A 25,334-nucleotide genomic window follows, 5' to 3' on the forward strand; every position below is an offset into this window, starting at 1 on the left:
GTAGATCCGAGCATCCAACTCCCGGGCGCGAATCAACCAAGAAAAACATGGAGCTCCCTCTACCGTATCAGAACTGTCGACGCCTTGACCAAAGTAACGCTACCAAGAGGGGAATTACCGATGATGACCAATGCGACTGCAGAAAATCAAAACAAACACCGAAGCACATTTCGCACGACTGTCCAAAAAGAATATTCATGGGTACCTGGAAAGACTTTGCAGATCCAACACCTGTAGCAATTAACTTGTTGGTATCTTTAGATACCCAACTGTAATGAATCTCTCAACTTCTTCCGGTTCTCCAGCTTTCTTTATTCATTTTATCTTATCTTATTTCAACTTAATTGTACACCGAATTCTGTAAGCCATACGCTAAATAAATAAATAAAAATAAATTCACTAAGCAAACACTATTTTTAGCCTTGTTTCACGATTCGTTATTAATGTTATTGCACAACCTAGGTTTCGGGTTATAAGCCCATTTTCAATTACATTACTACTTCCCAAAGAAGATAATACATAGATAAACATGATGACAAGGCAAAGATAATCCCAACTTCTTAGGTATCGATCCATAACTTAATGTACTTCTACTGGCAGTGCTTTCCTTACTAGAGATACCTACGAGCAGGCAAGCTATACGTCCTAAAGCTTATGGGTTAAATTTCAAACGGCCACTTCGAGTATCATCAATGAGGGCATGTGAGACTGTTGATTATTTTGCAGAAGTCTGATGGAGACCTTCGTTTCTGTGGGCCCCCTGTTGGTGTTTGAGACTATTCCAGCACTAGTCCTGATCCTCTCCGCATCTGCTATCGTCCATGAAGCCTGTTTTACACGACGGCTTTCTTAGTCATCATCGATCGATACGCATCACATGCAAAGCAAGCCAACAAAGCTCCGCACTGTGGCACTATTGGGCCAGTCGGAACCGTCCTTTGCCAGTGGCGTCTTTTGGATGCGGTACGGAGGCGCACGGAGTCAGTACACCAGCCTTGAGATCATTGTCAGCTTTCTAGGCGTTGGAACCTCTACTTTTGTATCAAGTAACTCCTCAATTGGCCTCACAGAGCTAAGTGCACTCCCTTCCAGTCCTTCCACCAAGGAAAACTTCCTTGCGGTACTGGGAATCGAACCCTCCGAACAGAAGCCTTACACGCTGATTACTGAGCCGCGAAAGCAGATTGCACTTCAAATGCCAGTTAGTAAACAGCCACAGCCAGAACCATGGCGCGATATGGTCGGTGGTGTCAACAATCTTCTGCTTCTGCCAAATGTAGATTTATAAAACCCTGTGTATCTTGAAGACTGCGCATGCACAGAAACAGCAGCGTGCAGGCGTTAGTTGCGGACGGGGGCGCCGTCTTTTAACGTCGGAAGTAATCCTCGCAATACAGACTCATATTATAGTAGTGGGTTCTGTGGTTTTATGTCTTCTTAATTTTTATTTTATTGTTAGCTTTGTTTTCGTGAGACGTTGCTATGGTTGCGTGGCAACTTGACATTTCTCCCACAAAATGGAGAAAATATCGGAAAACAAAAAAAATGATTTAGGTTTTACAATACCTGGACAATTATGCTGTGTGTAACTAAGAAGGTCAATAGTTAAAACGTTTTTCAATGGATATTGTTTCAATAAGGAATAAATCAGCTCTATTGAAGTGGGGAATAGTTTTCTGACATTATTTTTCACTTGTAAAAGTAACAAGACACGCAGGATAAAGTAAACATTGTTTGGTGTGTTTGTATGTATATCTTTCATAAAGCAAATACATGTTGTCCTCCTGAAAGTATTTGACGACACTTTTACTATTCTTGAAGTTATCAACCATTTGAAATATTCACTATACGACCTTTGTCAACAGTATGCTCTATAGACTTTGCTTGGTTATTAATACTCTGCTATCAGTATTAGTTCCTCAATGCTGTCAGTATACTTCGGCATTTTGTAAGATGAGTGACCTGCCAGGATATTTATTTTTTGCAAATTTAAGGATCTGCTGCTTGATATTTTAAAACAGGTCGTACATATTACAGTTTTTGTTTGTCATCTGTTATGTAATTTTTTGTTTTGTTTTTATCTATAACATCTGACAAAGAATAATACTTTTTTAAAACAGCAAAAATTTGAGGTTGAAGTATAAATAAACTTTTGTTGTTTTAGGAAGAATGTAAAAAGATGATAGCGCAGAGGCGAGATTTGTTAATGTCATCACCGATTGTGACTGGCAGGGTCTACCTCAGAAAGGTTTCTTTGGGCTGTTGACCGCCAGTCTCAACAAAATAATTTATAGTTAGTAGTAGAGAAGTGATACTGCTAACCCTACGCACTGACATTAGGTATTCATCTATTCACAACACTGGGTGCTTTCTTGGCTGGAATGCCAGCACTTTACACTACATTTACTCTATCGTTAGCTATTGTTTGACTGATTCGTATAATTTTTCAGTGCATATTGGCATGTTATTTCTGATTCGTAATTCTAGATGACTCACTTACTATTATATCTCTCATATTTCTCCACCTCCTGTTCCTCTTCAATGTAACTGTTTTCGCTGTCACTGTGGGTGTTACTGTCCACTCTCTGGAGATAATTATTACGTTGCATATAGGCATGTTTGCCATGACATGTTCAACGTACTCTTCATGTATTGTTTTTGAATTACTGTTTTTAATTCATTTAGTTGTGCCCATTACTCTTCGACTTTTATTGCTGTGTATTCATGTATGCCTGTTTCTGTGTAGTCTAAATGTAGTATATGTCTGTTTTTCGCGTATTGCCCGCAGAATAAGACAGTTGTCCTGGGGAGCCTTCTTCCCTGCATGTGCATGTACATCGGTTTAAATGTATGGGATAAGGTCTATGTCCAGTTACGAAATGCACCATACCGCAAATGGGATCGATAAGCTTCATTCTCAACCGCTTCCTTACGCCAGGGAGGAAATCATGCAGTCTACCTCCCTTATCACTTACATCCCACTCAACTTGCTCCGCCGGGATAGCCGCGTGTGTTAGCACGCTGCTGCCGGTAATCAGGGATTTCAGGCGATCCCATATCGACTCTGTCCGGTGAATTAACGACGAGGGCCAGCGAGCTGGCCAGCCTGAATGTGGTTTTTAGCGGTTTCCCACATCTGACTAGGTGAATGCCAGACTGGTACGCATGCTCCACCTTAGTTACACGACTCGCATATATTTCTGAAAACCCTTGACACACCTTGACGTGGGGTAACGCTAGCTGGAGGCAAGTGGGGCGCACAAATTCTGTCCCGGGGGGTGGGGGGCGTGGTGAAAGGAAAGGCATCTGGCCATCCTCTGCTACTAACATTGGTACGAGTTTAATATGCTGACTGTGTGGTTGGTTGGTTGGTTGATTCAGAGGTCATCATGCCATCGGATGAGGGAAGAATGTGGAAGGAAACTGGCTATGCCTTTTCAAAGGAACCATCCCAGAATTTGCCTGAAGCGATTTAGGGAAATCACAGAAAACCTAAATCAGGATAGCCGGATGCAGGTTTGAACTGTTGTCCTCCCGAATACGAGTCCAGTGTGCTAACGACTTGGCCACCTCACTCGGCGTGACTGTGAAAACATGTGATATAGCCAGGAAAAAGAAGAAGAAAGAAGATTTTGTTAGGCAGACAGTCCCTCAGAACCCGACTTCCTACCTTCAGTGCTGGGCTAGGCAATGTGATGTCATGTTGACATTTTATCTACTGTAAACACATTACCATTAGACGATGATGTAGTTCCCTTCCGTTCCACTCCATGATGTACAGTGTTAATGGTTCAAATGGCTCTGAGCACTATGGGACTTAACTACTGTGGTCATCAGTCCCCTAGAACTTAGAACTACTTAAACCTAACTAACCTAAGGACATGACACACATCCATGCCCGAGGCAGGACTCGAACCTGCGACCGTAGCAGTCGCGCGGTTCCGGACTGCGCGCCTAGAACCGCTAGACCACCGCGGCCGGCATACAGTGTTAATCATCCTGCACTAAAAATGTAGGTGCAAATCTGCACAGCGGACACATCTCTGGAGATACGTGAGTTTGGCACCATCATGTAAAAACATGAACGACCACTTATGATGAGCAGTGGCCCCAACGCCAGCTATACATCTCTGAACACAGAACTGCCGCATGCATGCAGATTCCTGTTGTCTGCAGTGTCTGTAATCAGGCCGTCAGTTTCTGTCGGCTGTATTTGATGAAATGTTGTCTACTTATTTTTGGTTATAAAAGTTAAGTCATTGGCTGCAATAGTGTCTGAAACAGAGAGCTATTGTATCAGTACAAGACTGCAGTGCTGCATTAGAAGGTGCCCACATAATCGGAATACTCTCTTCTACTACGTAAGACACAAATTTTATAATCTATCTTGTGAACTCCTTACTTTAAATAGTACGGAAACTTTAGGGCTCCAAAAATATTTCGCGAGCATTGTATCTTTACTGTAAGCATTGACAAGCATTCTAGACATGTTTATCTGCTCACTGTGTGCTAGGCACTGAAAGATGCGACGTGACGCAGTCGATGAGCATACTGGGGACATTGTGCAACGCATCTGTACAAAGCTTCACCAGACTTTCAGTATGCTTTTAATTTCGCGACCGATCGGATCTCATAAAGCGAAGTAGCCCTCATATCTACAGCCAGGCAACTTGTATGGTGTTGCGATAATTTAGTTTATGGGCCACTACATAGAGTTCTAATCAAAAGTCAGAGAACAGTGTTTAGTGATGAATGTCATAATTTTCATTCAACTTAAACGATGTAAGTGGCACTTGCCAGGAAAGTTCTCAGAAGGCACGAGTGTTATCTGTTCCATATTTAACTGGCGTTTAGGGTGACATCTCGTGGCAGTGATAAGGTGCTGCGAGATACCGTGCTGCGTGTTCCACCCGACCGTATGGCCACTTCCGTGCGAACCGTCGCCTCTCGACGGCCATCTCTTTTCAGCATCAGTCTGCACTAGCTACTGTCCCTCTGTAACATTTTTCCACATTTGCTTTCGCATCCCTTAAACATTAACTCTACACCAAAACAACTATCTTTATCAGCAATGTCCGATAAGTTCTGCATTGCAGATCGTTTAGGAGGTCGATGTAGCTTGCGCCAGCCTGGTGCTGCCTTATGCCTCTCTCCTGTGCCCAAAACATTTGCACTGAATCAGTGTATCTGCTAGTGAAAATATGTCAAAATTCCTGCAAAAGTTCCTGACATTAGCCAGAACACACAGGCAGAAACAACGGGAAGGGGAGCTTTAAATATAATATGTAGAAGATATACATGGTGTGGTAATACCCACCAGGGTAGCCGAGAGCACTAATGTGCTGCTTCCTGGACTCAGGTAGGCGCACTGGTCCCGGTTCGAATCTGCCCGGCGGATTAATGACGAGGGCCGGTATGCCGGCCAGCCTGGATGTGGTTTTTAGGCGGTATTCCACATCCCACTAGGTGAATACTGGGCTGCTCCGCACATTCCGCATCAGTTACACGACTCACTGACATTTGTACACATTCGCACTTTTTCATGGATTACACTAGATGCAGACAGCTGGGGCACACTAGTTATGTCCCGGGGGGTTCGGGGTGGCTGCAGGAAGGGCATCCGGCCACCCTCTGCAACTAACACTCCCAAATCTGTAATAACACGGCTGACCCAGCATTGTCACGGGACAAGGCCCAAAGAAAGAAATACATGATGTGGTTCCCTTTGTGGTGCAGTCATCTCACAAATGCAGCCTTGCCATTTAGATGGTTGGCCCTCGCCTAGAGGATACTACGAGACGTCGTACGAGGTGTGGCTAGAAAAAAACCGGACTAGTACTGGTGAAACAATAAAACGAATGCAATAAGGCTGAAAGTCGCGTGGCCTGTCACGTGACTCTCGCTCCGCCTACTGCTCGAGTTTCATCTGCCTCCTGCACTCAGTCTGCCCGTGGCGTCTGTTTTAAGTAGTTGACGTTTTGTCTGTGCGTCGGAAAATGTTGAGTGTACAGAAAGAACAGCGTGTTAACACCAAATTTTGTTTCAAACTAGGAAAATTTGCAAGTGAAACGTTTGTAATGTTACAACAAGTGTACGGCGATGATTGTTTATCGCGAACACAAGTGTTTGAGTGGTTTAAACGATTTAAAGATGGCCGCGAAGACACCAGTGATGACACTCGCACTGGCAGACCATTGTCAGCAAAAACTGATGCAAACATTGAAAAAATCGGTAAACTTGTTCGACAAGATCGCCGTTTAACAATCAGAGCAGTGTCTGAGTTAACAGGAGTTGACAAGGAAAGTGTTAGGCAGATTCTTCATGAAAGTTTCAACATGAACAAAGTGTGTTCAAAAATGGTTCCAACGTGTCTCACAATTGAACAGAAGGAACGCCGAAGAATGATTTGTACTGACTTCCTGGAAAACATTGAAAGTGATCCCACCTTCTTACAAAATGTTATTACTTGCGATGAATCGTGGTTTTTTACTTGCGATCCCGAAACTAAACGCCAATCGATGCATTGGAAAACTCCTGGTTCTCCACGACAAAAAAAAGCACGAATGTCAAAATCGAAATTCAAGGCAATGATGATTGTTTTTTTTGACATCAAAGGGATTGTGTATATTGATTGGGTACCAGAGGGACAAACAGTGAATCAGCATTACTACATTAGCGTTCTGGCTACCCTACGTGAGCGAGTACGGAGAAAACGGAACGATTTGTGGAGAAAAAAGTCATGGATCCTTCACCAAGACAATGCCCCAGCTCACAGTGCGTTGTCAGTGAAGACGTTTTTGGCAAAACACAACATTCCCATCTTAGATCATCCACCCTACTCACCTGATTTGGCCCCCTGTGACTTTTTTCTTTTCCCTAAAGTCAAGTCAGCTTTGAAAGGAACTAGATTTGAGACTGTTGAAGCAGTAAAAGAAAAAGCGACGGAAGTAATGTATGGACTTACCGAAAATGATCTGCAGCATTGCTACGAACAGTGGAAAATTCGTATGGAGCGGTGAAGAGACCGAGGAGGAGAGTACATTGAAGGAGACAACATGAAATTGTAAATAATTGTAAATAAATGTTTTTTCCAGCATCAGTCCGGTTTTTTTCTAGCCGCACCTCGTATTTTTGCACCAGGTTCAGTACTGAGTGTGTAGGCCTTTATTTCGGTTTATTGGCTTTCGGGAAGTGCTCATACAGCCATCTCAATACCGAAATGTCAAATACGACGATACAGTCGTAAGGAAAACCAACACCCAGTCCTCGAGTGGAGAAAATCTCCGACCTGGCCGGAAACTGAACCAGGACCCCTTTGGTTAGCACTGCTTGCGCAGCTATCAAGGCGGACAGCGTGCAGGGCTGAGCCGGTGTGTCATGTCTGTTGCAGTGCTGCCATGGTATCGGCGCGCGCTGCAGACGGCAGAGGTGAAGGGCGTGGTGGCACTGGTGGTGCTGGCGCTAGGGCTGCCGCTGCTGCTCTACTGGCTGCTGTATGCTATCAAGGTGCCGCCCCCAGACACCATCGGCACCTGCAGCCTCTCCGGCGCCTACAGGTCAGTCCTTACAGTACCTTCTACTGTCTATCATTACACATTACACTACTGCTAAGCCGACTATTGTACTTTTCGCAATAAGAATCAACATCCCGACGCCACTTCAATGAGTTTGTCTCATGCTGGAACCAATGGTTCCTTAAGATCAACGCTTTCAAAACCCAGGCAATAATAAGACTAACCACCTGTGGCTTGCACCTCAATGACTTCAACCTCACTATCTACAATCGTCATATCCAGTTAACGTAGATTTACCTTTCCTTATCCTATCTTCAATGAGAATTTGTAGGGTGAGTACTGCCCCGTGTGCTCTTACATTTCTCCAAAATGTAGACTGAACTTCACCAAGGTCAGCTTCTATCAGTTTTTCCAGTCTTCTGTAAAGAATTCGTGTTAGTATTTTAATTTTCACACCTGTCAGCAACAGCTCTCTTTGGTATTGTGTAAATCCCACAATATTTCATCGATGCAGCCGCTCGACATCTTGCCTGCTCCTGGATTGATAAATTTCGACGTTGTCGCTCGATTATCATCGGTCGCGTCTTGCAGCAGTCAGAGCAGCAACTACCCAGAGCGCTTGCATCGATAAAATATTGTGGGATTCACACAATATAATCCGGGGGCAGTCCGCGGCTCGTGGTATTGCGGTAGCGTTCTCGCTTTCTGCGCACGGGGTCCCGGGTTCGATTCCCGGCGGGGTCAGGGATTTTCTCTGCCTCGAGATGACTGGGTGTTGTGTGTCTTTCATCATCATTTCATCCTCATTCAGTCGCAAGTCGGCGTAGTTGCGTTAAAGAACTTGTGGAGCGGCGGCCGAACCGCCCCGCGAGGGGTCTCCCGGCCACCAATCCTATACGCTCATCATCATTATCCGGGGGTTGACCCTAGAAGTGTATTTGCGACGTGATTGTCGTATAGCGGTGAAGGGCAGAACTCCTTTGAATCATCCTTACAGTTGTAAGGCTGCCGGAGGCAGCACCAAACTGGTGCGAGCTTCTGCCAGCGATTCAGGACGTATCAAACTGATAAGAACAGATTTTTTGATACGGGTTACTGTTAAAGTGTTTGAGGTCACGCCGGACTGGTGACGTAGCTGGGCGGCCAACAGGTGCTCACAGCTCGCACTGAAGTGCGTTGCGATCAGGTGGAACGCATTCTACAGGCGCTGCAGTCAGGCGGGACTTCCTCGGTGTGTGCAGCTTATATTATGTGGGTTATAGGAAAATAATGATATTTATTTACCTGACGTTGCTCTCTGAATTTTAATCCTAACTCTGGGCAGTGGCTCGTAAACAAAATTAATGCTACATCAGACAAGTCACCCGGCTGTAGATAATTACGAGGAGAACACGGCAAATGCCATAACCCGATTTCCCAGAAACTTCGTTTAATGGAACAAGAATTAAAATAAGCAAACGCGTGTTTCTGAAGATATTCGACCGTTTCTGAGAAAACGATGGACAAAGTTTTTCAGGGTACTGTCTGTGCCTTCTTGCAGGCGATAATCTCATCCTGAGAAATGCAGGAACATGCGAGGCAGTACTGACCCTACGACTTACCTCAGCAGATAGGTTAAGGAAAGGCAAACTTACATTTACAGCATTTGTGGACGTAGAGAAAACTTTTGGCAATGCTGACTAGAATACTCTCTTTGAAATTCTGAAGATAGCAGGGGTAAAATATAGGGAGCGAAACGCTTTTTACAACTCGTACAGAAACGAATATTTTGGAGTATATGTTTTTATGGTATTTTCAAAGGTTACAATCTTATTAAATTCTCATATTCTTATATTTACTTCTTGTATGAATTCTTATATTAAAACTTACATTTTATTCTTACGTTTATTCTTGAGGAAGAGTTGGTGCATTCCTTTGGATGAAACCGATGGTAGAAACATTCTAAACATAGAAATTCCGAACACCATGAGCATCAATCGAAGGAAGTTTACTACAGTGGCAGTTCTTCGTATGAATCTCACTCGAGAAAGAAACGTCGTTAACATTGTTGATGATTTCACACGTTGGCAATAATTTCTCGACAAACCAAGCACAACGGACTACTTTACCAAAAACTGACGCTTGCAGCTGATTATGAACCAAGATACGCTGCAGGAATTTCACCGAAAACAGTTTGAAGCAATTTTCTCATTCATTTTTTCTTTAATTCATTGACCAGACATACAGTTACTAGACGAATAGCGACAGCGTTATTTCAGCACACATTGAAATCATTGCTGTCGTAATCTCCTACGGACATGAGTAGATGAATTAAAACCAAAAATAAAAATAATAATCGGATTTCGAGCACAGGGTACAAAATTGAAGCCGTGACGTTAACCACTGTCCCACCATTTCCGTTAACCTGTTTATTGGCTAAAAGGCACATTAAATAGCTCGAAAACTTTGACCTTCGTTTTGTCACAAGGGGAACTCCCCGTCGCACCCACCTCAGATTTAGTGGTAAGTTGGCGTACAGGATAGCCCGTCAAAAAATTACACAGATCAAGCTTGGAAACAGGGAGAAGGTGTACTGAACTTTGGAAGAAAAAAGAAAGCTAGAAACAGTGAACGGTCCGAATTTAATGTGTCAATATCGAGGAACGTTTGGTCTTAGTTTTGTGGTCACGGTGTTGGACTACGATAGGGGAGCTCCTGATTTAAATCTCCTTCTGTCCTTTTTCTTACGAACTTCCCGTCCGGTCATTGACGTGTCTGTTCACTGTATTCAGATTTGTGTTTGAGTCACGGCGTAATGTCACTTTGCAACAGCGACGTGTAACGAAGGGACCTCCAGACGTACGTACCTCCCATTTGTTCTACACAGGTACCACATGTTATGACTCTTGCGTCCCGTTTTACAAGACGTGTGACTACTGCCTCCCGTCGGTTAGACCGTTCGCCGGGTGCAAGTCTATCGATTTGACGCGACTTCGGCGACTTGCGCGTCGATGGGGATGAAATGATGATGATTAGGACAACACAACACCCAGTTCCTAAACGGAGAAAATCTCCGATCCAGCCGGGAATCGAACCCGGGCCCTAAGGATTGACATTCTGTCGCGCTGACCACGGACGACTCATGAATTACTTTGTTGTAACATAGCTCACACCCGTTTATTTTTTGTTTTCATTTCTGTGAAAGGTCAATGCGGCATCTGGAGTCCTGTCACTGTTCAATACATTTACTTGGGACGGTAGTATTTCTTACCATGTGACTCATTTTCTGCGATGAATAGTGAGAGCAGGTGACATGCCGCATAGACTTCCCACAGAAACGAAAACAAAAAATAAATGGGTGTGAACTATGAAGTAATTCAAGAGTAAAAACTTGTAAAAAAGCAACGGAAGGAGCATAACATGTAGTATGTGTGTAGAACAAAAATAAAGGTACGTACGTCTGGAGGTCCCTTCGTTGAACGTCGTGTCCGGCCATCCTGATTTAGGTTTTCCGTGATTTCCCTAAATCGCTTCAGGCAAATGCTGGCGTAGTTCCTCTGAAAGGACACGGCCGACTTCCTGCTCCATCCTTCCGTAATCCAATGGGACCAGTGACCTCGCTATTTGGTCCCTTCCCTCAAATCAACCAACAGTTAGACGACGCTGTTTCAAACTAACATTACGGACCGGACGGAAATTTCGTAATTTTCTGAGAAAAAAAATTGGGATTGTGTGAGGTTTGAACCCGGATATCCCCGGCACAGTCCAATACCATGACCACACAACGACGACACAACAGCTGGTAACGTTCCTCGATATTGCACATGGCAAATTTGGACAGTTCACTGTTTCTAGTTTTCTTCTTTTTTCAACAGTTCAGTACAACTTCTTTTCTCTTCATGCTTGATCTGAGTTCAGTTTTTCACGGACTATCCAATGGGCCAACTTACCACTAAATGTGAGGGGGCTGCGATGAGGAGTTTCTCTTGTCAGAAACAGCCGAGTATCTGCGGATGGGCCGAGACATGTGATCGCTCATTTTGACCCCTCTACTTCTGAGCCAAGTTTCTAGGAAATCGGGTTATGGCACTTGACGTGTTCACTGCGTTGATGTTACCCGTGTGAAGCCGCTAATTTTTTGTATATTTTATTGTTATTTTTACGCTTGTTAAAAGTTGGGGTCGTGGTAAGTTATATTGGGGGGGGGGGGGGGGGTTGAGAGTAACAAACTGTGAACCCCCCACCCCAAAGAACCCAACCCTAAAGCCCGAAATACTAAATGTCTTTTTCCAAAGGTGTTTCACAGAGGAAGACTGCATCGTAGTTCCCACTTTAGATTGTCGCACAGATGACAAAATGGTAGATATCGAAATAGCCGACAGAGGGATTGTTGTTGTTGTTGTTGTGGTCTTCAGTCCTGAGACTGGTTTGATGCAGCTCTCCATGCCATACAGTAAAGCTGCATGTCCTTGGGAAAAATTACGGCTGTAGTTTCCCCTTGCTTTCAGCCGTTCGCAGTACCAGCACAGCAAGGCCGTTTTGGTTAATGATACAAGGCCAGATCAGTCAATCATCCAGACTGTTGCCCCTGCAACTACTGAAAAGGCTGCTGCCCCTCTTCAGGAACCACATGTTTGTCTGGCCTCTCAACAGATACCCCTCCGTTGTGGTTGCACCTACGGTACGGCCATCTGTATCGCTGAGGCACGCAAGCCTTCCCACCAAGGGCAAGGTCCATGGTTCATGGGGGGGGGGACAGAGGGATAGAGAAACAATTAAAATCGCTCAAAAGAGGAAAAGCCGCTGGACCTGATGGGATACCGGTTCGATTTTACACAGAGTACGCGAAGGAACTTGCCCCCCTTCTTGCAGCGGTGTGCCGTAGGTCTCTAGAAGAGCGTAGCGTTCCAAAGGATTGGAAAAGGGCACACACAGGTCATCCCCTTTTTCAAGAAGGGACGTCGGACAGATGTGCAGAACTATAGACCTATATCTCTAACGTCGATCAGTTGTAGAATTTTGGAACACGTATTATGTTCGAGAATAATGACTTTTCTGGAGACTAGAAATATACTCTGTAGGAATCAGCATGGGTTTCGAAAAAGACGATCGTGTGAAACCCAGCTCGCGCTATTCGTCCACGAGACTCAGAGGGCCATAGACACGGGTTTCCAGGTAGATGCCGTGTTTCTTGACTTCCGCAAGGCGTTGGATACAGTTGCCCACAATCGTTTAATGAACAAAGTTAGAGCATATAGACTATCAGACCAATTGTGTGATTGGATTGAAGAGTTCCTTGATAACAGACCGCAGCATGTCATTCTCAATGGAGAGAAGTCTTCCGAAGTAAGAGTGATTTCAGGTGTGCCACAGGGGAGTGTCGTAGGACCGTTGCTATTCACAATATACATAAATGACCTTCTGGATAACATCGGAAGTTCACTGAGGCTTTTTGCGGATGATGCTGCAGTATATCGAGAGGTTGTAACAACGGAAAATTGTACTGAAATGCAGGAGGATCTGCAACGAATTGACGCATGGCGCAGGGAATGGCAATTGAATCTCAATGTAGACAAGTTTAATGTGCTGCGAATACATAGAAAGAAAGATCCTTTATCATTTAGCTGCAGTATAGCAAGTCAGCAACTGGAAGCAGTTAATTCCATAAGTTATCTGGGAGTAGGCATTAGGAGTGATTTAAAATGCAATGATCACATAAAGTTGATCGTCCGTAAAGCAGATGCCAGATTGAGATTCAGTGGAAGAATCCTAAGGAAATGCAGTCCGAAAACAAAGGAAGTGGGTTACAGTACACTTGTTCGCCCACTGCTTGAATACTGACTGCTTAGCAGTGTGGGATCTGTACCAGATAGGGTTGATAGAAGAGATAGAGAAGATCCAACGGGAAGCAGCGCGCTTCGTTACAGGATCATTTAGTAATCGCGAAAGCGTTTCGGAGCTGATTGATATACTCCAGTAGGAGACTGCAGGAGAGAAGCTCGGTACGGTTGAAGTTTCGAGAACATACCTTCACCAAGGACTCAAGCAGTATATTGCTCCCTCCTCCTACGTATATCTCGCGAAGAGACCATGAGGATAAAATCAGAGAGATTAGAGCCCACGCAGGGGCATACCGACAATCTTTCTTTCCATCTGCAATAAGAGATTGGAATAGTACGTAACACTTGCTACTTACGGATGGTGTAATACATTATGAAATTCAAACTTGACGTATGTCCCCACATACACATTCACATTCACTCTCATCTACTCCCACCATAACACAAAATATAAATATCAACTTTTGAAGTATTATTTTCATTACGAAAGCGAAATTATTACAAGTTTAGAATCAAAATTCCTTAAAAATAACTTGCGCACACTGAGAGTGCCGTTATTGTTTTCCAATAACAAAGAAACTTAGACTGTCATGATTCCTATCTAAATTTACTTTACTAAGTGTCGGTTAAGTACTTTTTTAATAGGTTTTTTATATTTCGAAAACTTATTATTCGCATGAAAATCTTACACACTGATCTTATAAATTATAAAATTTCCTATACCAAATTTGAAAACAAAGAGATCATATATCATAGTTATTTAGTTTCTTAGGTGAGATGAATAAGTGATCTTAGTATGCTCCTCACAGAGCAGTTCTCACGGTCCGCACACCGCGACAGATGGCATTATGACGCCAGCAGCCGACTACACAACGGCCGGGGCTGGAGCCTTCATTGCCAGCCTCCAATACAGCTTCACCTAAGGGAATAAAACTTGCTACAAAACTCTGCAGCCGTGTAGATAGCTGCGACGTTACAGCAGTCCAACACCATGACCACAAATTGGCGACACAACAGCTGCTAACATTCCTCGATATTGCACATATCAAGTCTGGACCGTTCACTGTTTCTAGTTTCCTTCTTTTTTCCACAATTCAGTACAACTTCTTTTCTCTTCATGCTTGATCTGAGTTCAGTTTTTCACAGAGTATCCAATCTGCCAACTTACCACTAAATCTGAGGGGGCTGCGATGGGGAGTTCCCCTTATCAGAAACAGTCGAGTATCTGCGGATGGCCCGAGACATGTAATCGCTTATTTTGACCCCTCCACCTCTGAGCGAAGTTTCTAGGAAATCGGGTTATGGCACTTGACGTGTTCGCTGCGTTGATGTTACCCGTGTGAAGCCGCTAATTTTTTGTATACTTCATTGTTATTTTTACGCTTGTTAAAAGTTGGGGTGGTGGTAAGTTATATTGGGGGGGGGGGGTTTGAGAGTAACAAGCTGTGACCCCCCCCCTCCCCAAAGAACCCAGCCCTAAAGTCCGAAATACTAAATGTCTTTTTCCAAAGCTGTTTCACAGAGGAAGACTGCATTGTAGTTTTTTTGTGAAAATGAAGCACTAATTTTGAATTGAAAAGTAAAAACTTTTTATTCAAAGTACTGACCATTGCTTTCTATACATTTTGACTATCTTACTGGCAATTTGTGGACACCACGCCAATAGAAATGTTCGTCTTTTGAAGCAAACCAATCAGACACCCAATTTTCTACTTCTTCGTAGAAATCGAAGTGTTCCTCAGCCAATGCGTGTCCCATTGATGAAAATAAATGGTAGTCGGAAAGGGCCAAGTCTGGTAAATACGGCGGGTGGGGTAGCAGCTCCCAGCCAAGTGTTTTGATTGCATTCTGAACCAGTTTTGCTTTGTGTGTAGGTGTGTTGTCGTGTAAAAAAATCCTTTGCCATGTCTTCTGGCCCATTCTGGTCTTTTTTCGATCCATGCATAGTTGAGCTATGGTCGCAGGTTCGAATCTTGCCTCGGGCATGGATGTGTGTGATGTTCTTTGGTTAGTTAGGTTTAAGTAGTTCTAAATTCTAGGGGACTGATGACCACAGATGTTAAGTCCCATAGTGCTCAGAGCCATTTGAACCATGCATAGTTGAAATTAATCATTTGTTGCCTGTAGCGAATAGTATTCACAGTTTCACCAGGTTTTAGAAGCTCATGACACACCACACCTTTCCGATCCCACCAAACACAGAGCATTGTCTTCTTGTCGAATCGATGTGGTTTTGCAGTCGATGTTGATGGTTGTCCCGGATTAACCCATGATTTTTCCCGTTTAGGATTCTTAAAATAAATCCATTTTTCATCGCCACTAACAATTCGATGCAAAATTGATTTTCTTTCATGTCTTTGATGCAAAATTTGACAAATGGTTTTTCGGTTTTCCATCTGTCTTTCATTGAATTCATGTGGCACCCATTTTCCACACTTTTGGATCTTTCCCATACCTTTCAAACGGTCAGAAATTGTTTGTTGTGCAACATTTAGCATTGCTGCCATTTGCTTCTGACTCAAAGTATCATCTTCATCCAATATTGCTTGCAATTCGGCGTCTTCGAACTTTTTTGGTGGTCTTCCACGTTCTTCATTTCTTACATCAAAGTCATTATTTCTGAACCGTCGGAACCATCTTTTGCATGTTGCTTCTGATAGAGCACGATCACCATATGCCTCGACAAGCATTCGATGCGACTCTGCAGCACTTTCTTCCAAATGAAAACAAAAAATTAACGCTTTCCGCAAATCATCACTTTCTGGTACAAAATTCGACATTGTTAACGCGATGAAAACATATGATGTTGTTTGTTCCATGACTTGATGTATACTAAATATCTTTGACAGATGTCATACAAACCAAACGAAAAAAAATATTAAGGCTCGCTCAGAACAAATGTTCTCTATCGACACATTTGTATGTTAATGGGCTCCGGAAAGGCTCAAAATCATGAAAAGTTCAATTTTTACTTTTTTGCGTATTCTGAATCTGCAGACTATTACCTTTTAATAGATATATAATTTATTCAATTCCGAAGACTACAACTATTTTTAAATTTTTTTTGAAATGTGTTCTACATGGGCGTGACCCACTGTGGCGCTGTTAAACTGCTGTCAAATGGTGTTATTATTAACGTCCGTGTTCATCAGGTACATTTTAGTGATGTGAGATAAAGTATGTCTTGTGGCTAACCTGTGATGGTTCAATATATTTCGCTGGTGTGATTGTCGATTGTTTCATGTTTATTTACTCTGTCGTTATCTCGAAAATATTCGTAATTAATTCTGTTTCTTGAGTCTCTGTTTTGTTGAAGTATAATAATGAGTAATAGTAAAGTTATTAGAAATCCTCTGAAGGCTTTTAAGAAAAGGAGAAATGTTGGAAAGCCAAAGGTATGTGTTATTACTGTAAACAATAAAGACGATAACCAAGTGAGTGAACCTAACCTCTCAAGTACACCTGCCCATAGCAGTCAAAGTGGGAAAGAAAATACTTCACAGAAGAAGCTTGGTTCAATGAGTGAAAACTATGAATGTTTTATGGGCGAATCGGATGTGAATGAAATATTTGATACGTCGGTTCTCAAAGGAATTTTTTCAAACTGTGTAAGATGTATTCATTGTAGTGAAGTTGGTCTGGAACTCTCCATAATAAAGCACGTAGAACTTGCTAGTGAAATACAACTGAAATGTGATAAGTGTTCATACATGACCACTTTTTGGAACAGTGTTGCAGTAACTGCAACTGAAGAAAATGGTAGCAAAATCTACGAACACAACAACGAGCGATGCTTGCTTTAGACAAGGAACGCCTTCGGGCTGCAGACAGGGCTGTAAAGAGTCTAGAAATACAAGCAAGAGTAAACAGGAGGAGGAACAAGAGGAAGCTGGAGGAGGAGTTTGCAGAGGATGAAGATAATCCATCCTATGGACCTGGAATGCACTAAAAAGTTAATCCAATCTTTGTCGCTCGATTCCCAAAACTTTTATTTTCTCATACTAATTACATGTTTTCTAAGGATCTTCCAAACATATTTGTTTCAAACTTTCAGTAAATGTTACACAGTACCTTCTGCATAATTTAACACAGCCTTTTTCCAAAAAACTGTATATTTTTGAATATATAAATAAAAAATTGCAAAAAAATGTTGTGAATTATCATTACAATTGAAAAAAATCATCTTTAATAACTGAACTAAAATTTTGTAAAATCCCTGTGTTAAGTTGTAGCCCATATTCCAATAAATAATCTGTAAAAAGTTCAACTTCCTACCTCAAGTACTTTGTGAGGAAAGATGTAATTTATAAGCGTTATTTTAACATTGCAAGTATAGGGCGTTCCGGAGCCCCTTAACGCTCATTTCATACCGGTACACCTGGTATATTGGGGGGGGGGGGGTGAGAGTAACAAGCCGTGACCCCCCTCCCCAAAGAGCCCAGCCCTGGAGGCGCCCCCGTTGTGAGAGGAGTCGCTGGTGCTGTTGCAGGGTGTGGTGCCTGCCCGGGCAGAACACGACGCGCTCGCAGTGCGAGTGTGCGGGCTGCTGCTGGGACGGCGGCTCGTGCTTCCACCCGCTGCCGGCAGAGCACGGCTACCGCGCGTCGGCGTGGCGCGACCCGCAGGCGGCGCTGGCGGCTGCGCTCTCTGCCGCGGGCCTGCCGCTGACGGCCCGGCGCGACCGCTCGCCATTCGGCTCCGCCTCGCGGCCGCTGCGCCTCTTCGTGCGCCCCAGAGACGCCGACTCGCTCGCCGTCCTGCTCACCGGAGACGCCGTCGACGTGAGTGCCGCCGTTTCTGTCTCCTGCTGTTGCTTGTTGTGCATTCAGACCGACGCTGGTTCGAAGCGTCTCTCCGCGATAACCTACCCCGTGGTTGTCTCTTCATCCCTCCTTAACTATTGCGCTCTACAGTGATTAATCAAAACATTATATCGAGTTACCTTCCATTAGGAATATGGGTGCACTCAACGACTGTGATAAGACTTCCAAATGATAGAGCACAGCAAGCACTCGTCCTTTTCTTTCAGGTTTTATTATGCAAATCAAGATTTCGGCGCCCAAACAACAGGGGACTGACGTACTAGGACATTGTAATGTTATGTGAGCCTCACTGCCCTTTTCTTAACTACTTTGTGCCTAATTTTATTCTGAGAAGCTCAGTAATGCATGTAAATACCAAGTGAAGCGCAGCTGGACAGCAAGAAACTCTTTAGCTCGCAATCCTCGCAACGACAGTAGTTGTGAATCTTTGAGTCTTTCTTTCTTTCGCGCGGGATTAGCCGAGCGGTCTTGGGCGCTGCAGTCATGGACTGTGCGGCTGGTCCCGGCAGAGGTTCGAGTCCTCCCTGAGGATGGGTGTGTGTTTGTCCTTAGGATAATTTAGATTAAGTAGTGTGTAACCTTAGGGACTGACGACCTTAGCAGTTAAGTCCCATAAGATTTCACACGCATTTGAACATTTCTTTCTTCCTTTCACTTGCGCCTTTGTCCTGCAATGGTCGCAGGGTCGGCGTGTTTACAACGGAATTGGCAAGGTTCATTGAAATGGGTGGCCGGATGCCCTTCCTGCCGCCACCCCATACCCCCCAGGACGGAATCAGTGTAGCCCAGCTGTCTGCCTCTAGTGTAAACCGTGAAAGAGTGCAGAAGTGTTACAAATGTTTGCGTATCGTGTAACTGAGGCGGGGTGTGGGGACCAGCCCGGTATTCACCTAGCGGGATGTGGAAAACCGCCTAAAAACCACATCCAGGCTGGCCGACACACCGGCCCACGTCGTTGATCCGCTGGGCGGATTCGATCCGGAGCCGGCGCGCCTACCCGAGTCCAGGAAGCAGCGCATTAGCGCTCTAAGCTAACCTGGCGGCTCAGGTGTGAATCTTTGAGTACGCACTTAATTTAAAAAAAAGAGGACTGTTAATATGTATCTTGTGGAAAGACGGCTTGTTGCTATGCCGTCGTTCATAACGTATTTTTGCATTTAATGAAAATTGCTATTTTAGTGATAAAACCGAGTAAAGTATGTGTAAGAGTTGCGAAACATTTATGTATACAAAATTTTCTGCAAGTGAAGAATAGAAATATCTTCTTTTTGGAAAAGGAGGTGAACTTCATTGCCATCGCCGCCTGTCAATCGACAGAACTGTAACTGTACAAAGTTCACTAAAATACAGGAAAGCAAAGACGTAACAACCTCTCATAATTTCTTAATTACAGTAATTGGATTATGTTCTTGTATAAAAGTATGATTCTGAACTCCACTGACCAATTTTGATGTAGCAGCACTTGTAGTTTGAAGGAAGTTTGTGTGCCAAGCAATCTCCTTTCTTAAGAAAAGCAGTTTGCTGTTTGATCTTATTTACTTACCACAGTGGTCCCTTAGGTATGAAAAGCTACGAAAACTTGGGCTCAAAGATATCCGCTCTTAAAGAGCAATAACTTCTTCCAAATTATAATACGTCACCAACTGGTGCAGAAGCTGTTCATTTAGGAGGCAGCAACCAGGTACCAGTTACGACTGAAAGTAAAGTCTCAATCAAAAATCAGTCTCTCTCTCTCTCTCTCTCCAAACACATATTTAAATGGTTCAAATGGCTCTGAGCACTATGGGACTTAACATCTATGGTCATCAGTCCCCTAGAACTTAGAACTACTTAAACCTAACTAACCTAAGGACATCACACAACACCCAGTCATCACGAGGCAGAAAAAATCCCTGACCCCGCCGGGAATCGAACCTGGGAACCAGGGCGCGGGAAGCGAGAACGCTACCGCACGACCACGAGCTGCGGACCACATATATAAATATTCATATTATTATGATAAAAGTCATTTTATATTGGCGCCCGAACAGCATGACAACATGCGTCGATACCATGAAATAGTTCAATTGATAATGGTTAGGCACTAGCGGAAATCTAGATTTGCCTAATAAAACCTGAAAGAAAGGACGACTGATTGCTGTGCTCTATCATCTCAAAGTCAAAACATTACAGTCGTGTTGGTCCACCATTCGAACGCAAACTGGAATGCAGTTCACCCTTAGGACTAAAAATAGTGAATTCATGTAAGCCCTCAGGCAAAGGTTGGCAAGAACAGGAGGAAGGAATACAGTAGAAGACGGGTGAGTAGCTTTAGAAGATGAAATAGTGTGGACAGCAGACAAGGCCTACTAGAAATTCTTGGATAACACTGGAGATGTTCAATTTAATTGACGAAAGGAGAAATATAAAAATGCAGCAAACGAAACAGGCGAAAGGGAATTGGTTTATTATTTGTTCCAGTTTTTGGTGGCAGTCTTTTATATTCGTTGATTTTCCCTATTCCTTGTCTAAAAAGTGAGATTGACAGGAAATGCAAAATGTCTAAACAAGGGTGGCTACAGGACAAATACACTACTGGCCATTAAAATTGCTTCACCAAGAAGAAATGCAGATGATAAACGGGTATTCATTGGACAAATATATTATACTAGAACTGACATGTGATTACATTTTTCAAGCAATTTGGGTGCATAGATCCTGAGATATCAGTACCCAGAACAACCACCTCTGGTCGTAATAACGGCCTTGATACGCCTGGGCATTGAGTCAAACAGAGCTTGGATAGCGTGTACGGGTACAGCTGCCCATGCAGCTTCAACACGATACCACAGTTCATCAAGAGTAGTGACTGGCGTATTGTGACGATCCAGTTGCTCGGTCACCGTTGACCAGATGTTTTCAGTTGGTGAGAGATCTGGAGAATGTGCTGGCCACGGCAGCAGTCGAACATTTTCTGTATTCAGCAAGGCCCGTACAGGACCTGCAACATGCGGTCGTGCATTATCCTGCTGAAATGTAGGGTTTCGCAGGGATCGAATGAAGGGTCGTAACACATCTGAAATGTAACGTCCAATTTTCAATGTGCCGTCAATGCGAACAAGAGGTGACCAAGACGTGTAACCAATGGCACCCCATACCATCACGTTGGGTGACGAATACACGCTTCCAATGTGCGTTCACCGCGATGTCGCCAAACACGGTTGCGACCATCGTGATGCTGCAAACAGAACCTGGATTCATCCGAAAAAATGACGTTTTGCCATTCGTGCTCCCAGGTTCGTCGTTGAGTACACCATCGCAGGCGCTCCTGTGATGCAGCGTCAAGGGTAACCGCAGCCGTGGTCTCCGAGCTGATAGTCCATGCTGCTGCAAACGTCGTCGAACTGTTCGTGCAGATGGTTGTTGTCTTGCAAACGTCCCCATCTCAGTGATCGAGACGTGGTTGCACGATCCGTTACAGCCATGCGGATAAGATGCCTGTCATCTCGACTGCTAATGATACGAGGCCGTTGCGATCCAGCACGGCGCTCCGTATTACCCTCCTGAACCCATCGATTCCATATTCTGCTAACAGTCATTGGATCTCGACCAACGCGAGCAGCAATGTGGCGATACGATAAACCACAATCGCGATGGGCTACAATCCACCTTTATCATAGTCGGGAACGTGATGGTACGTATTTCTCCTCCTTACACGAGGCATCACAACAAAGTTTCACCAGGCAACGCCGGTCAGCTGCTGTTTGTGTGTGAGAAATCGGTTAGAAACTTTCCTCATGTCAGCACGTTGTAGGTGTCGCCTCCGGCGCCAACCTTGCGTGAATGCTCTGAGAAGATAATCATTTGCATATCACAGCATCTTCTTCCTGTTGGTTAAATTTCGCGTCTGTAGCACGTCATCTTCGTGGTGTAGCAATTTTAATGGCCAGTAGTGTAGATTTCGGCGCGCGAACAACGGGGGACTAACGTACTAGGACACTGTAATGTTATGTGAGCCTTACTGCCCTTTTCTTAACTAATTTGTGCCTAATTTTATTCTGAGAAGCTGAGTAATGTTTGTAAATAGCAAGTGAAGCGCAACTGGACAGTAAGTAACTTTTTAGCGCTGTATCCCCGCAACGATGGTAGTTGTGAATCTTTGAGTATGGACTTAAAAAAAACCAATTGATTTATTAAAAAAAGAGGACTGTTAATCTGTATCTTGTGGAAAGAGGGCGTGTTGCTAGGCCGTCGTTCAGAACGTATTGTCACATTTAATGAAAATTGCTACTTTAGTGATAAAACCGAGTAAAGTATGCGTAAGAGTTGCCAAACATTTATGTGTACAGATTTTCTGGAAGTGAAGAATAGAAATATCTTGTTTTTGGAAAAAGAGGTGAACTTCGTTGTCGTCGCCGGCTATCACTAGACAGAATTGTAAGTGCACAAAGTTCACTAAAATGCAGGAACTGAAATGCATCCTCTATAGTTTTCATTCAATACGTAATAACCCCTCATAATTTGTTAATTAAAGTAATTGGATTATGTTCTTGTATAATAGCATGATGCTGAACTCCACTGACCAATTTTGATGTAGCGGGACGTGTAGTATGAAGGACGTTGTGTGCCAAGCAGTCTCCTTTCTCACGAAAAGCAGATTGCTGCTTTATCTTATTTACTTACCACAGTGGTCCCTTAGGTATGAAAAGCTGCGAAAACTTGGGCTCAAAGCTATCCGCAATACGGCCATGTACAGAGTCGTACTTTAAATCTTAAAGAGCAACAATTCCTCCAAATTATAATACGTCACCAACTTTTATAATAGTATGGTGCTGAACTCCACTGACCAATTTTGATGTAACAGGACTTGTAGTTTGAAGGAAGTTTGTGTGCCAAGCAATCTCCTTTCTCACGAAAAGCAGATTGCTGTTTGATCTTATTTACTTACCACAGTGGTCCCTTAGGTATGAAAAGCTACGAAAACTTGGGCTCAACACTATCCGCAATACGGCCAAATACAGAATCGTACTTTAAATCTTAAAGAACAATAACTTCCTCCAAATTATAATACGTCACCAACTGGTGCAGTAGCTGATCATTTAAGGAGGCAGCAACCAAAATTCAGGTACCAGTTACGACTGAAAGTAAAGTCTCTGTCAAAAATCAATCTCTCTCTCTCTCTTCAAACACATATATAGATATTCATATTATTATGATAAAAGTCATTTTATATTGGCGCCCGAACAGAATGACAACATGCATCGATACCATGAAATAGTTGCATTGATAATGGCTAGGCACTAGCTGAAATCTAGATTTGCCTAATAAAACCTGAAAGAAAAGGACGACTGACTGCTGTGCTCTATCATCTGAAAGTCAAAACATTACAATCGTGTTGGTCCACCTTTCGAAAGCAAACTGGAATGAAGTTCACCATAAGTACTAAAAATAGTGAATTCATATAAGCCCTCAGGCAAAGGTTGACAAGAAGAGGAGGAGGGAATACAGTAGAAGACGAGTGGGTAGCTTTAGAAGATGAAATAGTGTACGCAGGAGTGGATCAAATTGGTAAAACGACAAGGCCTACTAGAAATTCTTGGATAACACTGGAGATGTTGAATTTAATTGATGAAAGGAGAAATATAAAAATGCAGCAAACGAAACAGGCGAACGGGAATATAAACGTCTAAAAAGTGAGATTGACAGGAAATGCAAAATGTCTAAACAAGGGTGGCTAGAGGACAAATATAAGGACTTAGAAGCATATTTCGCTTGGGAAAAGATAGATCCTGCCTACAGGAAAATTATAGAGGCCTTTGGAGAAAATCGAAGCGGCTGTATGAATATCAAGAACTCAGATGTAAAAGCAATCCTAAGCAAAGAAGGGAAAGTTGAAAAGTGTAAGGAATATATAGAGGCTAAATACAAGAAGATGAACTTGAGGACAATATTATGGAAATGGAAGAGGAGGCATATGAAGAAGAAATGGGAGATATGACACTACGAGAGGATTTTGACAGAACACTGAAAGACCTAAGTCAAATTCACCAGATGTGAAGCCGTTGGAATACGACTAGGGCGCTATCGGGCCCCAGAATTGCGGCCGCAAACCTGCGGTCCGTAATTTAAGGAAATTGTGTGACCTATGAATAGACACGTGGCGCCATACCCCTCTGGAAGCACCCAGCATCTGTCGAATGCTAATCGCACGTTTAAATAAGAATAGCATTACAGCCTACTACGGACCATGTTTACGTTTATTAAATATCTGGAGGCTATGGATCCCCACAAATACAAAATTTTTATCGTGAGCGTTTCTCAGTACGTATAGTTGTTTATAAAAGTAAGGTTGATTTTAATTAGTTCGATTTTAATTTACTTTTCTAGTATTTTACTATCGCTCTTTTTCTTTTTTGTTTCCAACTGTAATACTTATTCTACTGTGTCAAATTTCAGCGTAAGATTATGCTTGTTAATGAACAGATTAGGCCAGCATTTTAAATTTTTAAATTAAGTATATGAAATATTGAAAAATAAATTTTTGTTACCGCTGGAAGCCGTCAGACAGGATACCTGCAACTCAGACTGTGGCCCGTGTTAGTCGTTTAGTAGTATACAGTATATAGTAATAAATAGGCACAAAAGCTTCCAAGTCCCGGCTGCAGGTTATCTGTCAAACGGCTTCCAGGGGCAACAACATTTTAATTTTCAATATTTATTATAATTATTGACCGAATTTAAAAAATTTGAAAGATATCACAAACAACTTAACACAATAAGTATAACAGTATAGTTAGAGTCTGTGTATATGTCTTGATGCAGCGTAAATCAAGGCGGGCAAATTACCCAGAACATATCCATACAGTATTTCAGAATGAAAGATTTAGACTTTAGCTGAATAGCTGCTTCTTCTCTAAAACACTGCGCAGACTTAGGACTTTTGCATAAAGAAATTAAAGGTCACAGGCTCAACTTGCTAGAAGAATTAGAGATTTTTAAATATTTTACCCACAAAGGTGGATCAGATTCGAATGAACAGGTGCAGCTCAAAAATAGAAATTTCCTAGGTAGTTTCAGACCCCCAATTTTGTTAAAGTAACACAGAAATGGCTTGATCTTTCATATGACTATAGGATATGTCATTTTTCTCGACTTTTAATTCTAGTGGTTACTTGTGTTTCTTCTTTGTTATGATGTAA

The 25,334-nt window shown here is 43.1% G+C and overlaps 1 protein-coding gene across 1 annotated transcript in view; it reads left to right on the forward strand.

The window, feature by feature from the left end:
• LOC124709035 (alpha-glucosidase-like) overlaps window positions 1–25,334 on the forward strand; it is a 233,687-nt gene that overhangs the window by 50,338 nt on the left and 158,015 nt on the right. The window contains exons 3-4 of the mRNA XM_047240682.1: window positions 7,391–7,556; window positions 17,823–18,114. Coding sequence (XP_047096638.1) covers window positions 7,391–7,556; window positions 17,823–18,114 — 458 coding nt within the window. The remainder of the gene's footprint in view (window positions 1–7,390; window positions 7,557–17,822; window positions 18,115–25,334) is intronic.

The sequence above is a fragment of the Schistocerca piceifrons genome, chromosome 7, assembly GCF_021461385.2.
Source record: "Schistocerca piceifrons isolate TAMUIC-IGC-003096 chromosome 7, iqSchPice1.1, whole genome shotgun sequence".
Classification (NCBI taxonomy): domain Eukaryota; kingdom Metazoa; phylum Arthropoda; class Insecta; order Orthoptera; family Acrididae; genus Schistocerca; species Schistocerca piceifrons.